A 17,599-nucleotide genomic window follows, 5' to 3' on the forward strand; every position below is an offset into this window, starting at 1 on the left:
TGGATGATATTCTGACAAAAGCCGAACAAGATTGGCATGTAAGCAGCCATGAAATTTCCAACGACCTAAAATCCATCACAAAATCATTTGGTAAAAGCTGCCTACAAAAAGAAGCTCGATGTTTCACTGCAACATAATCGTTTGACTCAAAAATATTTCGTTGATCGAATATCTATCTGCGAATCTCTACTGAAACTAACGAACTTGAGCCACTTCTAAACGCCTGATCGCGAGCGATGAAAAATGTGTAACCGACGAAAACAATGTGCGAAAAAGATCATGGTTGAAGCAAGAAGCAGCTTCATAGTTTATCGCAAAGCTCACACTGACGCCCGAGAAGGTTATACTGTGTGTTTGGAGTGATTAGAAGGGCATAGTGCATCACGAATTGCTGCCGCTAATGAGAAGGATGATCTGTACTGTCGACAATTAGCGCGACTACATACATCTAGCAATTAAAAAGAAACTGTTGTAACTGATCAACTGTACACCACGTGACAACTCTAAATCGCATAAATTTTTAACGACCTGTCAGAAATTGAAAGAACTTGGCTGGAAGGATTTAAAGCATCCACCGTACAGACCGGAACTGGAACTGTCTGATTATCATTTGTGACGGTCTCTGCAGGACTTTCAGAATCGTGTTAAGTAAATTTCAAAGGAAGTGTGTGGAAACCGCGTATAGTAATTCTATAGCATCGGAATAATGGTGTTGACGGAAAAATAGCAAATGGTTTTCAAACAAAATAGTGCACATGTGTTTTCATAATGTTATTTTCAAATCACAGTAAATGTATTCTCAATTTTAAGCTCCAAAGGCTCAAAACCTTTTAGTCTCCCTGATATAATGCATTTGATTCCGTGACCATATCACATCTATACCATAAATGTTTATATATCTGAAAAATAGTCTTTCTCTTCTTTCCCGAATCATCTTGCGTTTCCAAATATTCATCATAGTCTGTGCCAACGAGAGGCTTATCCTGAAATCTATACTCATATCTTCTTTAATCCTAACCACCCTCTGCGCCCGTACTAAATAATGAAGCATTAAACAATATCTTGCATTCAATTTCACATTTTTGTCGATCTTGAGTATTAGCAGTCCCCATATATGTCAATTCCGTAACAACCATAAACAAACGTGAGAAATACCTGGCATTGGCGAACAAAATTGCAGGGGCATCATTGTCATGGTACGTCAGCGCCCGAATGTGATCACTAGCAGTGAAATGAATGTTTGCTTCACCCACTGCTACGTCTGTGTCATTTGGATCCCGACAGATGCTATTCATATAGTTTCCAGTAGTTCGATTTTCGTTATATAATAATGACCCAGCCCTTTGGGATGCATCTCAGCCACAGCCGCGTATGAATTGCTGCTTTTACAGTTAATGGTGCCAAATTGAATTGCTGACCCATCGAACGTTGACTTGGTGAATTTTCCTGGCGCGCTAACCGGCGGATCCCTTACAGTTCTGTGGGTGTCACTTTCTTTGGAGCCCTCTTCCTGGTGCTTTTCGTGGGCGACTGTTCCGCCACGGGCTCCTGGTTTGTCGAATTGGTCACAAGACCTTCCGCAGTAGTTATCCCGAGTGTGAACCCGTTCTCCCAAGTTTCATTATGCATATGTACAAAAAAAGTGAGCATGCAGAAGGATTGTGATATATCCTTCCCACTAACGGTTTAATATCAGACATATTACTGCTCATGACGTCAAATGCGTCGTTCTAGCATAATTTCCCATATGGCACTGACGTTCTTAATTCGGTCCGATATAAACCGAAAAAACTTTTGTATAAACGGAAGCTACATAACTTGATAGGGTTGAATGGATATACGTAAACTGAAGCAAAGAAGAATTAAAAAAAAAATGCATCGACAGTAGAACAAGAGTCAAAGCGGAAGCCTTTTTTTAACGTTATGAACCATAGAGGATCAAATGGGGGTTACAAAGAAAATACTGAAGAGTGAAGGAGTAAACACACACACACACAGGGGAGTAGGGAAGGAGACAGAAGTTGTATGAGAGAAAGGAATAATTTAGAGAATTGGATTTTTAAGGACTGTGAAATAAAATATATAGAACAGTCTTAAAAGAAAAAGAACTGGAAGAAAGCATAATGCAGTACAGCTGAAGAAAGAAAAAACATCTAGAAACATATTGGACATACAGATCGTGAAATAGATTGCAAATGTGTGAAAAATATAGAAAGAGAAGAAAGGAAATGGGAGTTGAGAGAATAAAGGAGAGCAAGATTATGAACTGGAACAATGGCCTAGTGATAAATGGAATGTGGGAAAAGCGGTTCAAGAAAACAGAAGAAAAGACAGTGCAAGATTATAGAATGGAAGTAGTACTAGAAGTTTAGAATGTAAATATATTTTTATTCTTTATTTCGTAGTTTTTATATGGGATATATTTTTAATATGCGGAAGATATCGAAATGTTATTTTATCTGTATTTTCAGTTTAACTATTCATACTCATGTACGTATGCAATGTTATTCGATAATTTTAATTACCTTGAATTAATATGTCTATTTCCTGATAGAATAATATCAGTAATAATAATAATAATAATAATAATAATAATAATAATAATAATAATAATAATAATAATAATAATAATAATAATAATAATAACAGAGTACAAAACATCCAATAATCGAATTGTGTTGTTCCAAACTAAACACAGCTGGAGAAGTATCTCATTGTTTTAATGCCCCTTGCAATATATATTTTTTGTATAAGAATGCCAGGCAACTCCTGCAGAAAGCTATGATAATATTCATTGGAAATACAAATCCATCAATTATAGATCAATGTGAATATGGAAAAGCTGCAGTATGTGGCTACATATATTCATGATTAAACAACAATATAGTAAAATAGATAAAATTAAATATACAGGTTCATCATCTGGCTGTGATACATGCATAAAAGCAGGTCATTTATAATAGATTCTGAAAAAGAGTATTTTTCAGTTTAACGTCATATGATTATACCCTTTATATTAAGGGAGACGGATGATTAAGAAAGAATTGGTGGAATGACAATGTGGGAGGAAACGAAAGTATCCGAGAAAACCATGGACACGATGTGATGGATTCCGAGGTTGGATTGCAAAAAGCTCCTCAGAAAATTAGCTCCATTTCCATTTGATCCTCTTCTGTAATAAGGATCTATTATGCTTCTTTTCATAATCAAGTTGTACTCCTGGTTGCCATATTAGCGAGGAGCTTGTCCTGAATACCAGACCTCAAAATCCATTTACTACCGTTTGCTGTTAAACTTGCTCCAAATCAAACTTGCAATAATACTCATACTTTTCCTGCACCAGATGAGAGATACAATAGATTTATTGACGAGATAGTAAGACAATTTGGACTTTTCAAAAAAAAAAAAAAAATGATGCTGAAATCTAAATGAATTTTAAGTTATCCACTAAATTTTTATTTTTCCTCTGCACATTCAAAACTCACTCAACACATTTCTGGATATGTACAAATTCCGTCACTGGACTTTTCTTCAATCCTTACAGGTCTCATTACACTAAATTTAGCCAACCAGCTTTACGAGGTTCACACTAAAAGACGTGCTGTTTTATTCCAAAGTTCACACTTTTTGTCCTTTCAGAAAATAACTGCGGCGGCGGAGACCTCCATCCTCCGTCTCTAAGCAGTGTAGGTTTTGTTTACTAGGTGGCAGCAATTGAGTCACAGTGCCTGAAAGGGTTAAGACGTGTTTCTGATATCGCCCGGAGATATGAAAGTTTTGGTTGAAGAGCAATGGGTAATTGTCAAATTCCTCACCGCTGCTGGGCGTTGTGCAGCCGATATTCTTCGTCAATTGGAGGATGTATGGTGATAGTGCACTTGTAAAAATCATTGTTAGGAAGTATGTGCGTAAGTTCAAAGCAGGGTGAACGAGTGTGAAAGACGAGCAGAGGTCTGGATATCCAAAAACAGCATTATAACTGACGCTAACATTGCCCGTGTTGAAACTTTCATTACAGAAGATAGGCGTGTCATCATGCAGGAAGTTTGTGATACACTGGGGCTAGTAGAACGAATAATTACAAACGAACTGGGCCTAAAGAAGGTTTATTTTCTCTGCATTCCACGAATGCTTAATGATGATCAAAAAGAGGCAAGAATTCGATCAAGTGTTGCAAATTTGACACGCTTCAGAAGAGAAGGACGCAATTTCTTGTAAAGTATTGTGATTCCCTTATTTAACCTAGAAACAAACAAACAAATGAATAAATAAAAACACTCGATGCAGTGAAAGCATACAGATTCTCCCCTCCCCATCCCCCACAAAAATCGTCAAGTGGCATCCAATGAGAAACTTCTGTACGCTATCTTCTGGGATTCCCAGGGAGTGATATTGTCCCACCCTGTTCCGAAAGGTCATACAATTACAGGCGAGTATTTTCGTACACCTTCGTAAACATAATTTTTGTCAAATTGACCGAGAAACGACAACAAATAGCAAATGGCAGTTTCATCCTTCACATGGACAATGCACTGCGACATCTTTGTAGAATGCGACCTCATTCTTGACTGACTATCGTATTGAACTTCTGCCACAACCACCCTACTCAGCAGAAGCCCGAGTTTGGAATGTTCCCAAATCAAAAGAATTCTCCTCGTGGACGCCATTTTGCTAGTAGATTATCCCTGGGAAGTGATATTTTCCAGTATTTGAAACATCCGAACGACAGCAACCAGAAGGTTCTCGTATTGAAGGAATTCCAGCTGTGTTAAAGACTCGTAGTATTACATCATTAACGGAGGAGTGACGGGCGAATCTACCAGCGCTCTTCATGCATGAAAGGCCATGCAGGCCACGTTGGTTAACCCTCATCTGCACAAGCTGGACAGCGATGAGGCTGACAAACAGCTAAACCTAAACGTAAGGCAACAGCAATTCGAAAGCTTTCATTTGACAAATGAAGGCATAAAGGCGGAGAAGGTATCGCCATCAACCATGTATCCGATTCGTGAGATGAGGCAGCAAGGAGCCTGGCTTTATCTTCCGGAACCACAACAGATTGTAACAGATGATTATGTAATTGAGATGCAACTGGTGTATACCAAGATGACTGATAGCGCTGATAGCGCCGAATTGGCACCGAAAAACAGCGGGCGAACTTCCATTAGTACCTTTCCAGAAATGATTAAATTAAATAAATCACAAAAGGATTTTTGGAGTTTTTCCTTCGATTCCAGTATTTGACAAGAAAGAAAGTCTGTAAGAATTGAAGGACAAAGCCCATCTAGACCTCCCGCGCTGCCTGGCAGAAAAGTTAATTGCGTTTTGAACCTCCGTAATCGAAACTCCTTGAAAAGTGTGTTGATCATCAGGAAGATCCCGCGCAATGGAACTGCCAGGGTGGGCAGGATGTTTCTCCAACAGGGTCTCCAATACAGAGGTATCCGGAGTCGCAACCGTATCATCAGAAATTAAAAGACGTACTGCTCCACGGATGTCACCATCGGCAAGTTTATTCTCTACAACCTTCAAATTAGAAAATTTGTGGTTTAATCGAGATGTGTTCATCTTTGTTGAAGGCCAGGTTAAGGCGTAATGGCCAATATTGCACCAGAGGCGAACTCGCTGCTTCACCCAAGAAATCAGATTCTTAACTTTATCTGATTGTTTGGGAGCACTTAATGCAACAAATGGAAATAGGTATAGGCTGATCCTGTCTTTTGTATCATTTGAAATTATTGTATGATTTAACACCTCTACGAGTGCATCAGCCACTGTTGATCGAGCACCTCTTGAACACGTCTTAAAATGTGTCGAGGACCTTAGTGACAGTAATATCTTGCCCACGTTAGAAATCGTCAAAACTTTTGTGTTGTTACTGCTGTTAGAGTCGGTAACTTATGCAGTTTTACTCTGAAAGCAGGCATTAAAGGTGATATCAGAGCAAACATCATCATTACACGCAACCCGATGTTTCTTACCAATATGTATAGCTAAGCCTCTGGCACTTATATAATGCTTTCCACAATAAGGACAGGGCAATGCATTAGCACTTCTAGATGCATCAGGGAAACAGTTAACATTGCTAGCACTTGGTACTGAATCACTATTTGTAAAATCCGGCATCTTTCCAGCTTGCGAAGCACATCCGTCACTCAACGATTCCGTCAGTTTAGTTTATTACATAACTTGTTTAAGTATATCCATTTTAATTAAATAGGCCATTTTATAAAATATTTATGTATGTCTCTGCCATCCATTAGTTTCTGATACCGTAGTAGATCAGCTCTCGTACACAATGTTGTTTATTCTTTAACCTTTGCTGACTCTTCATTTCTGAACTTTCGACATCTGATGAGAGTTCTGTGATATTTATAGCGATTATTATTGATTGTAGAAGTACAGCAATGGTTGCAGTGGATGTTTGTCCAAGTTTAGTGTCCCTTTTCAGTACCGAGGTTATATGAGCGTGGATCTACGTTTTAAGGTGGAATCGGAATCATCGTAATGCATTTTAACGCTTTCTCACTCAGAATCGAACCGGGAACCAAGTATATCAAATGCGCATTTGCTGGCCACTAGGCAAGCTAAGAGGGCTACTGATCGGAGGCTGTATTATTATTATTATTATTATTATTATTATTATTATTATTATTATTATTATATACCAGCTATTTAATAAGAAAGAATACAACTACAAACCAGTTGAGAATGCTCCAAGAGCATTGTCAGATTGAACTTAAAAAGAATTATTTTTTCTTATTAACTTCTACATGCTTTATACCAATTGTTCTATGTACTTTATTATTATAGTCATTAAACGATTCTTGTAATATATTTATCCATTTATAATTTCCTTGTATTAAGTTTTTTCCATGCTTTGGTTAAGAGTTCTGTTAAAACGTTCTACGTTATGTTGTTTTACGAAGACACATGCTTAAAATGGAGGGTTCAAAATTGAAAATTTCGCAAAATATTGTCTCTCTATCATTTACCGACTATTATGAAATTTTTTGAGGAAACATGCAATGTTTTGTACATGGAACTGCCTGTAAAAGCCTGTCAGATTTTGACATGCATTATACAGGCGCCTGTTTCGGCGAAAACACATGTAAAGAATATATTACAGGCACATTGTCTTCAGGTGATATGCATGTCGAAAAAGTATTAAACTTCTGTTAGAAATTTTGCACGGAAACACGCGTTGTATAGAGCCTGTACATTAAAATGAGAACATGCAATGTACACGTAGTCACTCACATTCAAGTAAATGGAGGGAATATGTGCATGTAAAGTACCTTGAATGGATCGTTGATAACATTCGCAGTACAGTACGAATGAAAAGTACAAGGAAGGTGCCTGTTTATCAACATGTAATATACATGTGTGACATTCGCATTACATGTAAATACCATGTATTAGCGTATAGCATGGAAAATGCATGATGTAGAATATGTTATTTTACAATTTATCATTTTCGTGTACATGCGAAGTGTGTAACTCCCCTACGTGCCGTGTACAGGCAATGTACAGGTGAACGGGAACATGCAATGATCATGATTGCCAATAAATGGATTAAACAGATACGTGTGGTGAACAAGGAGCTAAACATTCACGTTATAGGCATAGAAGACATGCAATATTCAGGCACAAGTCTCCAATTCGGCATTCGCTATGCAAGGTCCTGACACATGTATAATACATGGGATTACAACTGAATACATTGCCTGTATTATCTTCGTGTGCATGCGAAGTGTGAACCCACCTATATGCAATGTACAGGCAATGTGCAGGTAAACGGAAAATGTAATGATCATGATTGGCAATAAATGGGTTAAAGAGGTGCATGCAATGAACAAGGTTGATTGGAGTGAATCATTAATGTTACAAGTGTAGGAAACATGTAATATTCAGGCACCAAGTCTCCAGTTTGTCATGCACATATGCAAGGTCCTGACACATGTATAGTACTTAATGTGATGTATTTTACATGTATATTCCCTAACACACCCACTAATTCGCTAACACCTGTATTTCACATGTATTTAACATGTCAATTACATTTTTATCAAATGAAAAGCAACTGTCGTCAGATCCTCATGAGGTAATGTATATGTCAATTACATGGAGTATGCAGGTTACGTACATGTCTTTCCACTCTCTACATGTTGTTTACATGGATTTTTCACGTTGCAAGGTTGCAGCCCTATCAACATGAAAACTACCTGTTTCCGTAAATGAACATGCAATGATCGTGAAAAAAATCGATACCTGTCTCATGCGTTTAAAAGTGTTCCATTTTCAGGCGCATGTACAGGCGCCTGTAAAAATATGCCTGTTTCATAGGCGCCTGTAAACCACCTGCATTTTCTGTCTGGGGAGATATGGCTCCTTAAATCCCCCGAAATCGGAACTTTTTGGCCAATATCTCAGGAACGGTAAAAGTGACTTGTTTAGATAGTTTTTCATGCGCTATCGAATGGAGGACTCAAAACTAAAGAATTCTCAAATAACAGACAGAGAGAGAGAGAAACACACACACACACACACATATATATATATATATATATATATATGTCTGTGTGTGTGTGTGTGTGTTGAAAATCAAAGTATAATTAAATCATTTTATATACAGTGAAACCTCTCTAAAGCGGACAGCCGTGGGGAATAAAAAATTGTCCGCTATAGAGAGGTGTCCGCCTTAGAGAGGTTTCAATATTTTCTTACGTAAATTAATAAACAAGGTAATATATAATTAGAAGAAAATATTTTTGCATGAATCACGTATTTATAAATATTACCAAAATGTTACTGTACCTGCATTATCTTGCGCCATCCATTTCGAGGCGCAACATAGGAATAAGATGTTATAGTTCTCTGCACTTTACACTTATCGCTACTTACTACGTTTTTGGTGTATTGCTTTAATTTGTGAGTTAATTGGATTTTTTAAAAAGTCAGAATGCGTACCCGTGGTCAAAAATACCAAACTTGTCTTATGTTTGGTTAGAGATTCCAGCGGGACAGTAGAATGATGTGACATTCCAAACAGTGGGCAACTGTCAATCACTTTTTTTTTTCTGAAGCAGGTTGGGTGGGAATGGAATGCAAGCAAAGGATATAAGGGTGTTGTGAAACAGAGACCCTTCCTCTGGGTTGCTGAACAGACAGTTGAGGGGGCAAAATGTTGTCACACCCATATGTTCTTCCTTGGTGACATACGTATGAATTACTTAAGGTGTATTTTTACTGCACTTTCCAACTTGTTTCTAGGGAAAGTGTCCGTAATACGGAGGTAAATAATACCTATAAAAGACAAGAAAGACTGTCCGTGTCCGTACTAGAGAGTGTCCGCTTTAGAAAGGTTTGCCAATATGTTTTTTTCCTATTACAATGTTTGGGGATTACAAAATATGTCCGTTATGGGAGGTGTCCGCTTTATAGAGGTGTCCGTTAGTAGAGGTTTCACTGTATATAAAAAAACACATAGTAAATAAAAATATGTCCTCCAAAACTATCGACGTATTAATAGTAATCAAAGTAAAGAGAAAATAACTAAAAGTAATTCACTATCACACACACATACAACGTGAGCGCCTCAAATCGTCATGTTAGTGTTACGTTAGATGGTTTATGACACACTAATCCATTTCTTATTCCTGTTTATTTTTTCCTTTTATTATGAATTTCTTTAGTATAAAAATACATGTTGCATAACGTCATTTCATACATGGTTTAAAATAAGATGATCTTACAGATTGGTATATCATCGTTCGAACTATATATGACGAAAGTTATCTCCCATTTAAGTTAGTATCATGTGCTACAATCGGTACTAATTAAAATGTGCAGATAATCACAACTACATAGAAATAAATCACTAAATTACTGTGCATAACGAATCTACTGACATTAATAATTTGAAGCTGCTATCAATATATACCGAATTAACTGAAGCATCATCTCGCACACAGTGTTTTTTATTTTTGGAACGTGAATTGGGAAGAAAATCAAACGATGGGATGAAAGGAGAAATAGATGAATTAAAGATCATCATCATTTTACAGGGAAGAATGTCAGTCTTCAGAAGTTCATACGCTTCTTCACCATCAACTACCTGCAAAACAATAACTTTCCTCATTAGTTTAAGCTTCACATAACTAAATATTTTAAGGTTCTCAACATTTCACTTATATATATATATATATACACGCAGCTAACAGCACAGTCATGTTCAAAAAGCCTGGTCAACCACTACTAATTGCAAAGTTTCGCGCTTCCATCCAAAACTTTCAAATGAAGGTGTATATCCTTCCTCTTTTCACGACTTCATTTGAAGCCTTAATACTGAAAATGGATAGCCTGATATACCTTTAATAAAGTAGATAATCAGGTTTACTTTTTGAATATGACCACATAAAGAGAATATTAAATAAAATAACACACGAGTATTTATAAAACGTGATCTTCAAAAGGATCATCGTGATCTTATCAATGAATTGGTTTTGGCTGCAAATCAATATGATTCAAATAAATTAAAATATTTATTAAGCTGTCAGCACTTTAAAAGTTACATTGTTGTAAGACTAGGTCACAATTCTATGTTGGTCTTAATCGTTTATGTCATCGATTAATATACAGGTTCAAATACATATAGGTCAACTAAAATATAGAAATCAGGAACTTGTCTGGAGCATAGCGCTCATTTGCAATTAATATTACCAACCTGAATGCCAACAATTCAGTCGCATTGGACTACCGGTTCCTGCGTAATCACCTAAGTCTGGTTGTCTGGTCAGTACTCGGACAAGTACAAGATACATTGTTGGAGTCTCCGGACAGTGTTAGCATTGTGGTATTCACACATGCATTGTACAGATAATTGGACATATATTGAATGTAAAAGACAGAGTTCGGTCAAGAAAACAACATTGACAATAAGGGGAAGTCGATGTGTTGAGACCACGAATCATTCCCAAGGAATGACTGACAAACATGGGGGTATTAATGGTTCAGTTTATTAGATGATGTGATCATAGGTGATGTGACAGGATGTGATCATGTGCTCAGACTTCGCATACTCATTGAAATTTCTTATTATAAACTGACGTAATTTTCTTAATACACTGTTCCCCATTGAAAATGTAACACTATAAAGGAGACAAGATAGCAACGTTATAAGAGATAGAGACCTTCTACTACAGGTAGTAAACGATAAAACCTACCACTCTGTGCGCCGTGTGACAACGACAACGGTCAACAGTCTGTAGGCTTATAATCGGCGGTCAGAACGGATGCAACACAAGGCATCAAGAAATTGAGCCCTTGGATGCCCTCTTGGGTTATGGCAAGCCATGCGTCTTCAGCACGATGCCACAGTTCATCAACAGTAACTGTCAGACTTTGCATCTCCTGAGAGGCGTTGCGCAACTCTGAACCAGACGTGTTCATACGGCGAGATGAGTCCTGTGAAGTATGAGGTGTTCAAAAAATATCAAATTTGAAAAAGCACGTCAACCGCCAGAGGGAGCTACTGAGTGCACCTAGCAGCAGATTTAGACAATAAACCGTCATTTGCCTCGTCTCGCTATGACCAATAGTCGTCGAGCTACAGCCGCTGAAGTGAGCACGTACCCAAGTTGCTCGTCGGATTAGTGACAAAGCTACAATAAAAGAGCTTGAAGAGCAGCGTATATTGTGAGATTTTCCTACAAACTTGGCAAAAGTTTTGCAGAGATAAAGTTTCTGCTTTTCAATTCATTCGGGATCTCCTCATCCAAAAAGATGCACCCATAAGTCGGTCAAAAATCAAGATGGTGTTGGTTGTGATTTTTGATTGGCAAGGCATTATCTGTCATATATTTGTACCACGTGCTCAGATGGGAAACAAACAGTTGTACCAAGATATTTTAGCGCGTTTGAGGTATGCTGTGCGCAGGAAGAGGCCTGAATTGTTGGAAAACCGAAAACCAGATTTGGATAGATGCCAATACACTGCCTCACTCTTCATCCGGAGTTATCTGGCAAAACATCAGACTCCCGTTGTGCCTCATCCACTCTTTTCTCCGGATCTAGACCTAGCAGACTTAATTTCTGTTTTCAAAACTTAAAAACACTCTGAAAGGTTGTCGTTTCCAAATCACAGAAGAGATTCAAGACAATGCGACAAGAGATCTGCTTGTCATCCCAGAAACTGCGTTCCAGGAGTCTTTCCAAATATGGAAAAAAACGGGAATTACCAGAAGAGGGGACTACTTCGATGAGGATAGTGCTTAAAATGTTGTAAAATAAGCAATATAAATTTTATAGCAAAATTTCGGTCTTTTTTTGAACACACTTCGTATTTATAACAGTCTCAATAATGAACTCCATTCTTCATTGGAATTAAGGGAATTTTATTCCTTTTCAGAACTAAGGATAAGAGATATTCATGCTGCACTCATCCAGGTAACAATTTCATTGTAGATGTCACTTTAGAATTATGGATCAAGAGTCCTGAATTGTAATATTATTGTAAGAATAAGAAGAACGTAATAAGAATTCCATTTCATAATCTTTGTTTATGAAATGGAATTTAGTTTTCATCTGTGTGAAATTTAAGTGAATTGGATGATTGCAGAAATGCTATGTGAACTGTTACGTGTATAGTTGTATTAGAAAGATTAGAAACAGTATTAGCAGTGTGTATTAATGCAAGTGGGCGGTATTACAACTTTTAATAACTTTGAATTAATTTATTATTTTTTCCCTTGACATATATATATGAAAACATTTGGCCGATATTTGATTTTCGTACATACAGGATGTAACTTAATAAACGTCGGAAGATCGAGAAATAAAAAAAAAAAAGTCCTGTGAGCATATACCATATTGGTTATAGTGGCAGAGTTGGCGAGGGGCGAAAACGTGGGAATAGCAAATTCGAAGCGGTAGAAATCGACGTGCAGATACAAACGTACGTTCATCGAGTACATCACAGGAGATGTTCAGTGTCTGCCATGGATGCATACATGACAATGCTGGAGCATGGATTGGCGAACCCGTTCGAAGAGACCCGGTCCATGATTTTTTTTTTTTTTTTATTATTATTATTATTATTAGTTTATTCTTGATATGTTAGTGGAAAGTATGTGAAATTATTGCAAGAATTGTGAATTTCTTTCATTTTATCCATCTTATTCAATATTATTTACGTGCGGTAGTACATTAATTCGTGAGTGCTTAATGTGAACAGTAAATGTTATGGATAACTATTGTACGTGGTAAACAATGTTCAGTGCTTCAAACCAATTTTGGAGGCTTTTGTGATATTATATAAAATGTTTGGTTTGAATTTTAAGGTTCATAATGAAAAGCTTACTAACCAGAACTTTGTCATTGGTCCATTGGGCGCAATTTGTGATAAACTCTAATTTCTGGTTATTTTATTCATTATTTTATCAGATTTGCATTTATGCATAACTTCGAATAGCTAGCAGCAAGTCAAGATAGTCTTTAGTTTTTAATATCTATTACTGCTTTGCTCAGTTATCTATGTTTTCTGGTAGGACCATGCAATCTGAATGGCTCCTTCATTTTTATTTATTTATTTTATTTGTGTGTTTGAGAAATATTACAGAAACACAAACATGATAATGTATCACTAAGATAATCTTGGATGTAGTAGCAAATCATATCTGAAAGTATATAATGTTGTACTAAATTGTGCTTTATTTCCAATAACGTAGCTTGGAGTAATTTCTGTGCATACCTATAGAATATTCGTGTTTGAGTACGTGCTTTCGATACCTGCCTAAGCATAATATTTTTATAAAAGTGCATAGTACTAAAAAGTTACTTCATCCATAATTATTACATACATATACAACCTCCTGACAAGTATTTTCATAACTTCAAAAAATCATTACATAAAAATTGGTGTTCCTTCCCTTAGGAACTTTCCGGGAATACACACATACAAAACCTATTTCATAAAAGTGCCCGGAAACAAGGCCACAAGAGACATTATTATAACAAGTAAGTAATTCTAATGAAATAAATTTCTTCAGGGAATTCATCTTTCAGGGTTCCCACAAAAATAATAAATAAATAAATAAATAAAGATCGATTTCCTTGACTTTTCCTCACACAAATCCTTGTTTACTCTGACAAATTCTTGAATATATATGGGAAGATACGGGGTAAGCTCTATCTCACACTTTTATAACAGCCTCCTTCATCCCCATAGTTGTAAAACACAAACCTTTAATTACCATTTACCCATTTGTTATGTTCAATATGAATAATTGTTATTTACACCATTTAATATGTAAATATATAATAATGTATGATGAGTCAATCCAAATTAAATCGAATATGATCGTTGCTGGCAAAATTTAGTTTTTGATTAATTTTTTACCCGAGTTTGTACCATATTCTGGGAGTTGAAAACGGATATTCATTTATTTTTTAACCCCGCAGGTTTTGTCGTAGCGGCCATTTTGCATAGGCGCCTGAGCGTATTTTGAACTTTTCAGAGGATTCCGTTAAACGCTATAACTTTTTAGGTTTTAAAGATAATGAATTCAAACCAAAACTATATGTAAGATATGGAATGGACAACATTCTGTGTTCTGTGAACATTGAGACGTATTTTAGAACGTCGAGGAAAAAGCTCTGAATATTGATGTTGGAAACCTAAAAATGACCGTTTTGGAATGTACATTTTGAAACGAAATATATGAGACTCACCTTCACTTTTTTGTCTACATAGAGACTGTCCTAAACAAGTTTCGGATCTGAGAACCATATACTTGATTTTTTGGAAATTTTTAAACATTGCGAATTTTCAAAAATCGTGTATTTTCACCATCAAATATCTCAGGAAGGACGCAAATGAAAAATCCCAAATTTGCAGAAAATGCACGATAGTTTTGCAGTAGCAAGTGGGTAAAATTGCATCACTGCGACTTGAGTGGTTTCTGAGTTATAAGTTTTTTCTTTACTGAGACTTAATATCATGAAGCGCCATGAGGCGTGGATATAAACTTCGTAGCGAAAGTCAAAATAACACAAAAGTAAGGTTAAATTGGCAAAATGTGCACAATTTATTAATCATATCTTGTACAAAAAAAAAAAGAAAAAAAAGAAACGCATCTGTTATTTCTTTTCTGCCTATAGCGCTGCTGTTAAGAAATCAGTGACGTAAACGGTTTGACTAATTTATGTACAGGGTTTGGCACTGATAATTGAAAGCATGACCTGTAGAAATTGTGAACACTGTGGGTGTGAGCTTCCGAAGAACCTTAGTGATTGGCACCCACACTTTGTCATTCGTAGGTACTTTAAAAGAGATCCTTGGGCCATGGGGATGGAAAAAGTGAACAAGAAGATCATCCTGACTGATATCTTCAATTCTCTCAATCCGCCATTTCTCGTCGTAAATACAGACTACGGTATCATTACGTGCAAATGACAACATGCTAAGTTCTGGAAGTACTGAAGTACTGTAATCAGTAAATTCATCTGGTTGTGACAATTCATAACATCTGATTTGTGTTTGCGTCAGAGGTACAAATCTATGATATGATCTGGTATTGGGGCTAATCCATATGAAGTGGTCCAGAGTAGGTTGCTCGACCATCTCCGAAAATTATAAAAAGTGGAGTGTGATGAACCTTGTATATGAGAAGGTTAATAACACAAGTCACGTTTTCGGAGGTACAATTGTTCCTGAATGGCGGCCATCTTTGTTGTCGGCGGAGTATCATTTTCTGCAGTTGCAAGCGTTTACGAAAATCACATTTGCTCAGGACTTACTAATCAGAGGAACATGAAACAAAAACTAATGTGTACAGGATAGACCAAGGTACACAAAAAATATATAATCTGCGCCCAAATTGTGTTTTCAGGGTTGCAAACTAATACATGAAATCACCAAAAATGCACAGAAAAGTGCACGTTTCAAGGGGCTGTATTTTGGAATGGCATAAAGGTAGTGGTTCAGAATTTATGGTGTGAACACTAGGGCATGTACAAATTTTTCAGAAACATTCACAGCTATGATACGACTGTTGCCACAGAGTTATGGGGGTTCGAAAGTTGGAGTTTGTCATTTTTATGGCATTTTTGGGGCTTAGTATCTCAGGATGGCAAACTGCTAATAATTGCTGCATCAGCCACAAAGCAGATCTGTATGTTAATAAACTACTACAAAAAAAAAATCATGACTGATATTACATAGAGAACAAAGTTAGGACAATGTTAAGAAAGCACGTGCATGACGATGGTATTCAGTGTATTAGTACTGACCGAGCAACAAAGCAGTATAAAAAACAGAATTAGTTCTCAGTGTGTTACGGATACACATTTGGCAACAGGAAACTCCTGAAATTCGTCACTTGTTGGTGTAACATAACATCGTAAGGTATGTTCAGAAACGGGGGTTAAACGATGGAAGCTTCTTGTGCCTGGAATGGACTGACAGCTCGCAAATCGCTCTTTCAGTTCATCTTCATGTTGAGACACGACTTCAGAAGAAACAAAGACATACGTTATCCCCTTGATGTGTTCTGAAAAAAACTAAAACATATCGTAAGGTGTAAGGATCTGATCAGTAACTGGCCTCTGCGAACTAGCCCTTGCAACTTCTCTCTTAGTCACCCCACCATCACCATCACACGCAGTTTTATCGTTTGCCGTGGCAAAGGAATGCCATTCGGCTTCGAGCCCAAAGTCTGCTTGATGGTGACACAGATTGACAAAATTGTTCTTGTTCTTGTACTGGCTGGACGCACCATCAGAAAAGTATGTAATCTTTGCTACGTGTGGTGAATGTTCTCGAATGTGACTGATAAGATGTTGCAGAAACACGTGAACTGACACAGTATTATGCGCTAAATGATCACTTATTACGCAGAGACAAGAGTGCTTCTGTTCTCCACCTTGTTGGTAGTAGTAGACAAAAGGATGCAGAGTGGCTTGCTGATTTACCCAATGACTGTATGGCATATTGGGTGATGAATGTATAGTTTTCAGCAAAATCAGCCAAAACTATACACTCAGAATCACTGAGATTGTCTTTCTTGTAGTTCAGGTATTGTGCTTGAACCTTGGAAATATAATGATGTTTTTTGAGATCCTCGAGTTTCTCACATAATGTTTCAAAAAATTCGTCCACATGTTTGACTACCGTAATCAGTTCAGTCCTATCAACTGTAACCCATTCCTTGTATTGAATAACATCAGGGAAGACTTCACTGTCCATGGCTTCATCAAACATCGACAGAAGGGCAGCTTTTCCTGGACAGTGTTCGCGTGTTTGCATCATGCAGGCATTGCTGTTAATATCACATACGAGTAACTCGAGGAGATCCTTGTATTCAACGTTTAGTTTTGCCCCATCAATCATTAACTTGATATTTTGGTGGTACATACATAAACAGACACTATGAGTACCCACAGCACCACCGGCAAGAATGCACCATTTAGGTCTCATGGTACAAAACTTAGCCGTGTGAATATCTGTGCATTCTGGATGGTTCTGTTTAAATGCCAGGTAAAGCTCGTTCAGGTTACATAACAACAGTCGTTTCTGTTTCTGAACTCTCACACTTCCTGC

The 17,599-nt window shown here is 37.1% G+C and overlaps 1 protein-coding gene across 2 annotated transcripts in view; it reads right to left on the reverse strand.

Annotated features, from left to right (window-relative positions):
- pbl (epithelial cell transforming 2 pebble) overlaps positions 1-17,599 on the reverse strand; it is a 286,114-nt gene that overhangs the window by 201,904 nt on the left and 66,611 nt on the right. Inside the window, exon 7 of one of the 2 annotated variants that reach the window (XM_081769346.1) lies at positions 9,944-10,113. The exons of the other annotated variant lie outside the window; for it this stretch is intronic. Within the exon in view, the coding sequence (XP_081625472.1) occupies positions 9,944-10,113 (170 nt within the window). The remainder of the gene's footprint in view (positions 1-9,943; positions 10,114-17,599) is intronic. 2 annotated transcript variants of the gene reach the window in all.

Source organism: Thermobia domestica, chromosome 8 (assembly GCF_964235325.1).
Source record: "Thermobia domestica chromosome 8, izTheDome1.hap1.1, whole genome shotgun sequence".
NCBI classification, from domain to species: Eukaryota; Metazoa; Arthropoda; class Insecta; order Zygentoma; family Lepismatidae; genus Thermobia; species Thermobia domestica.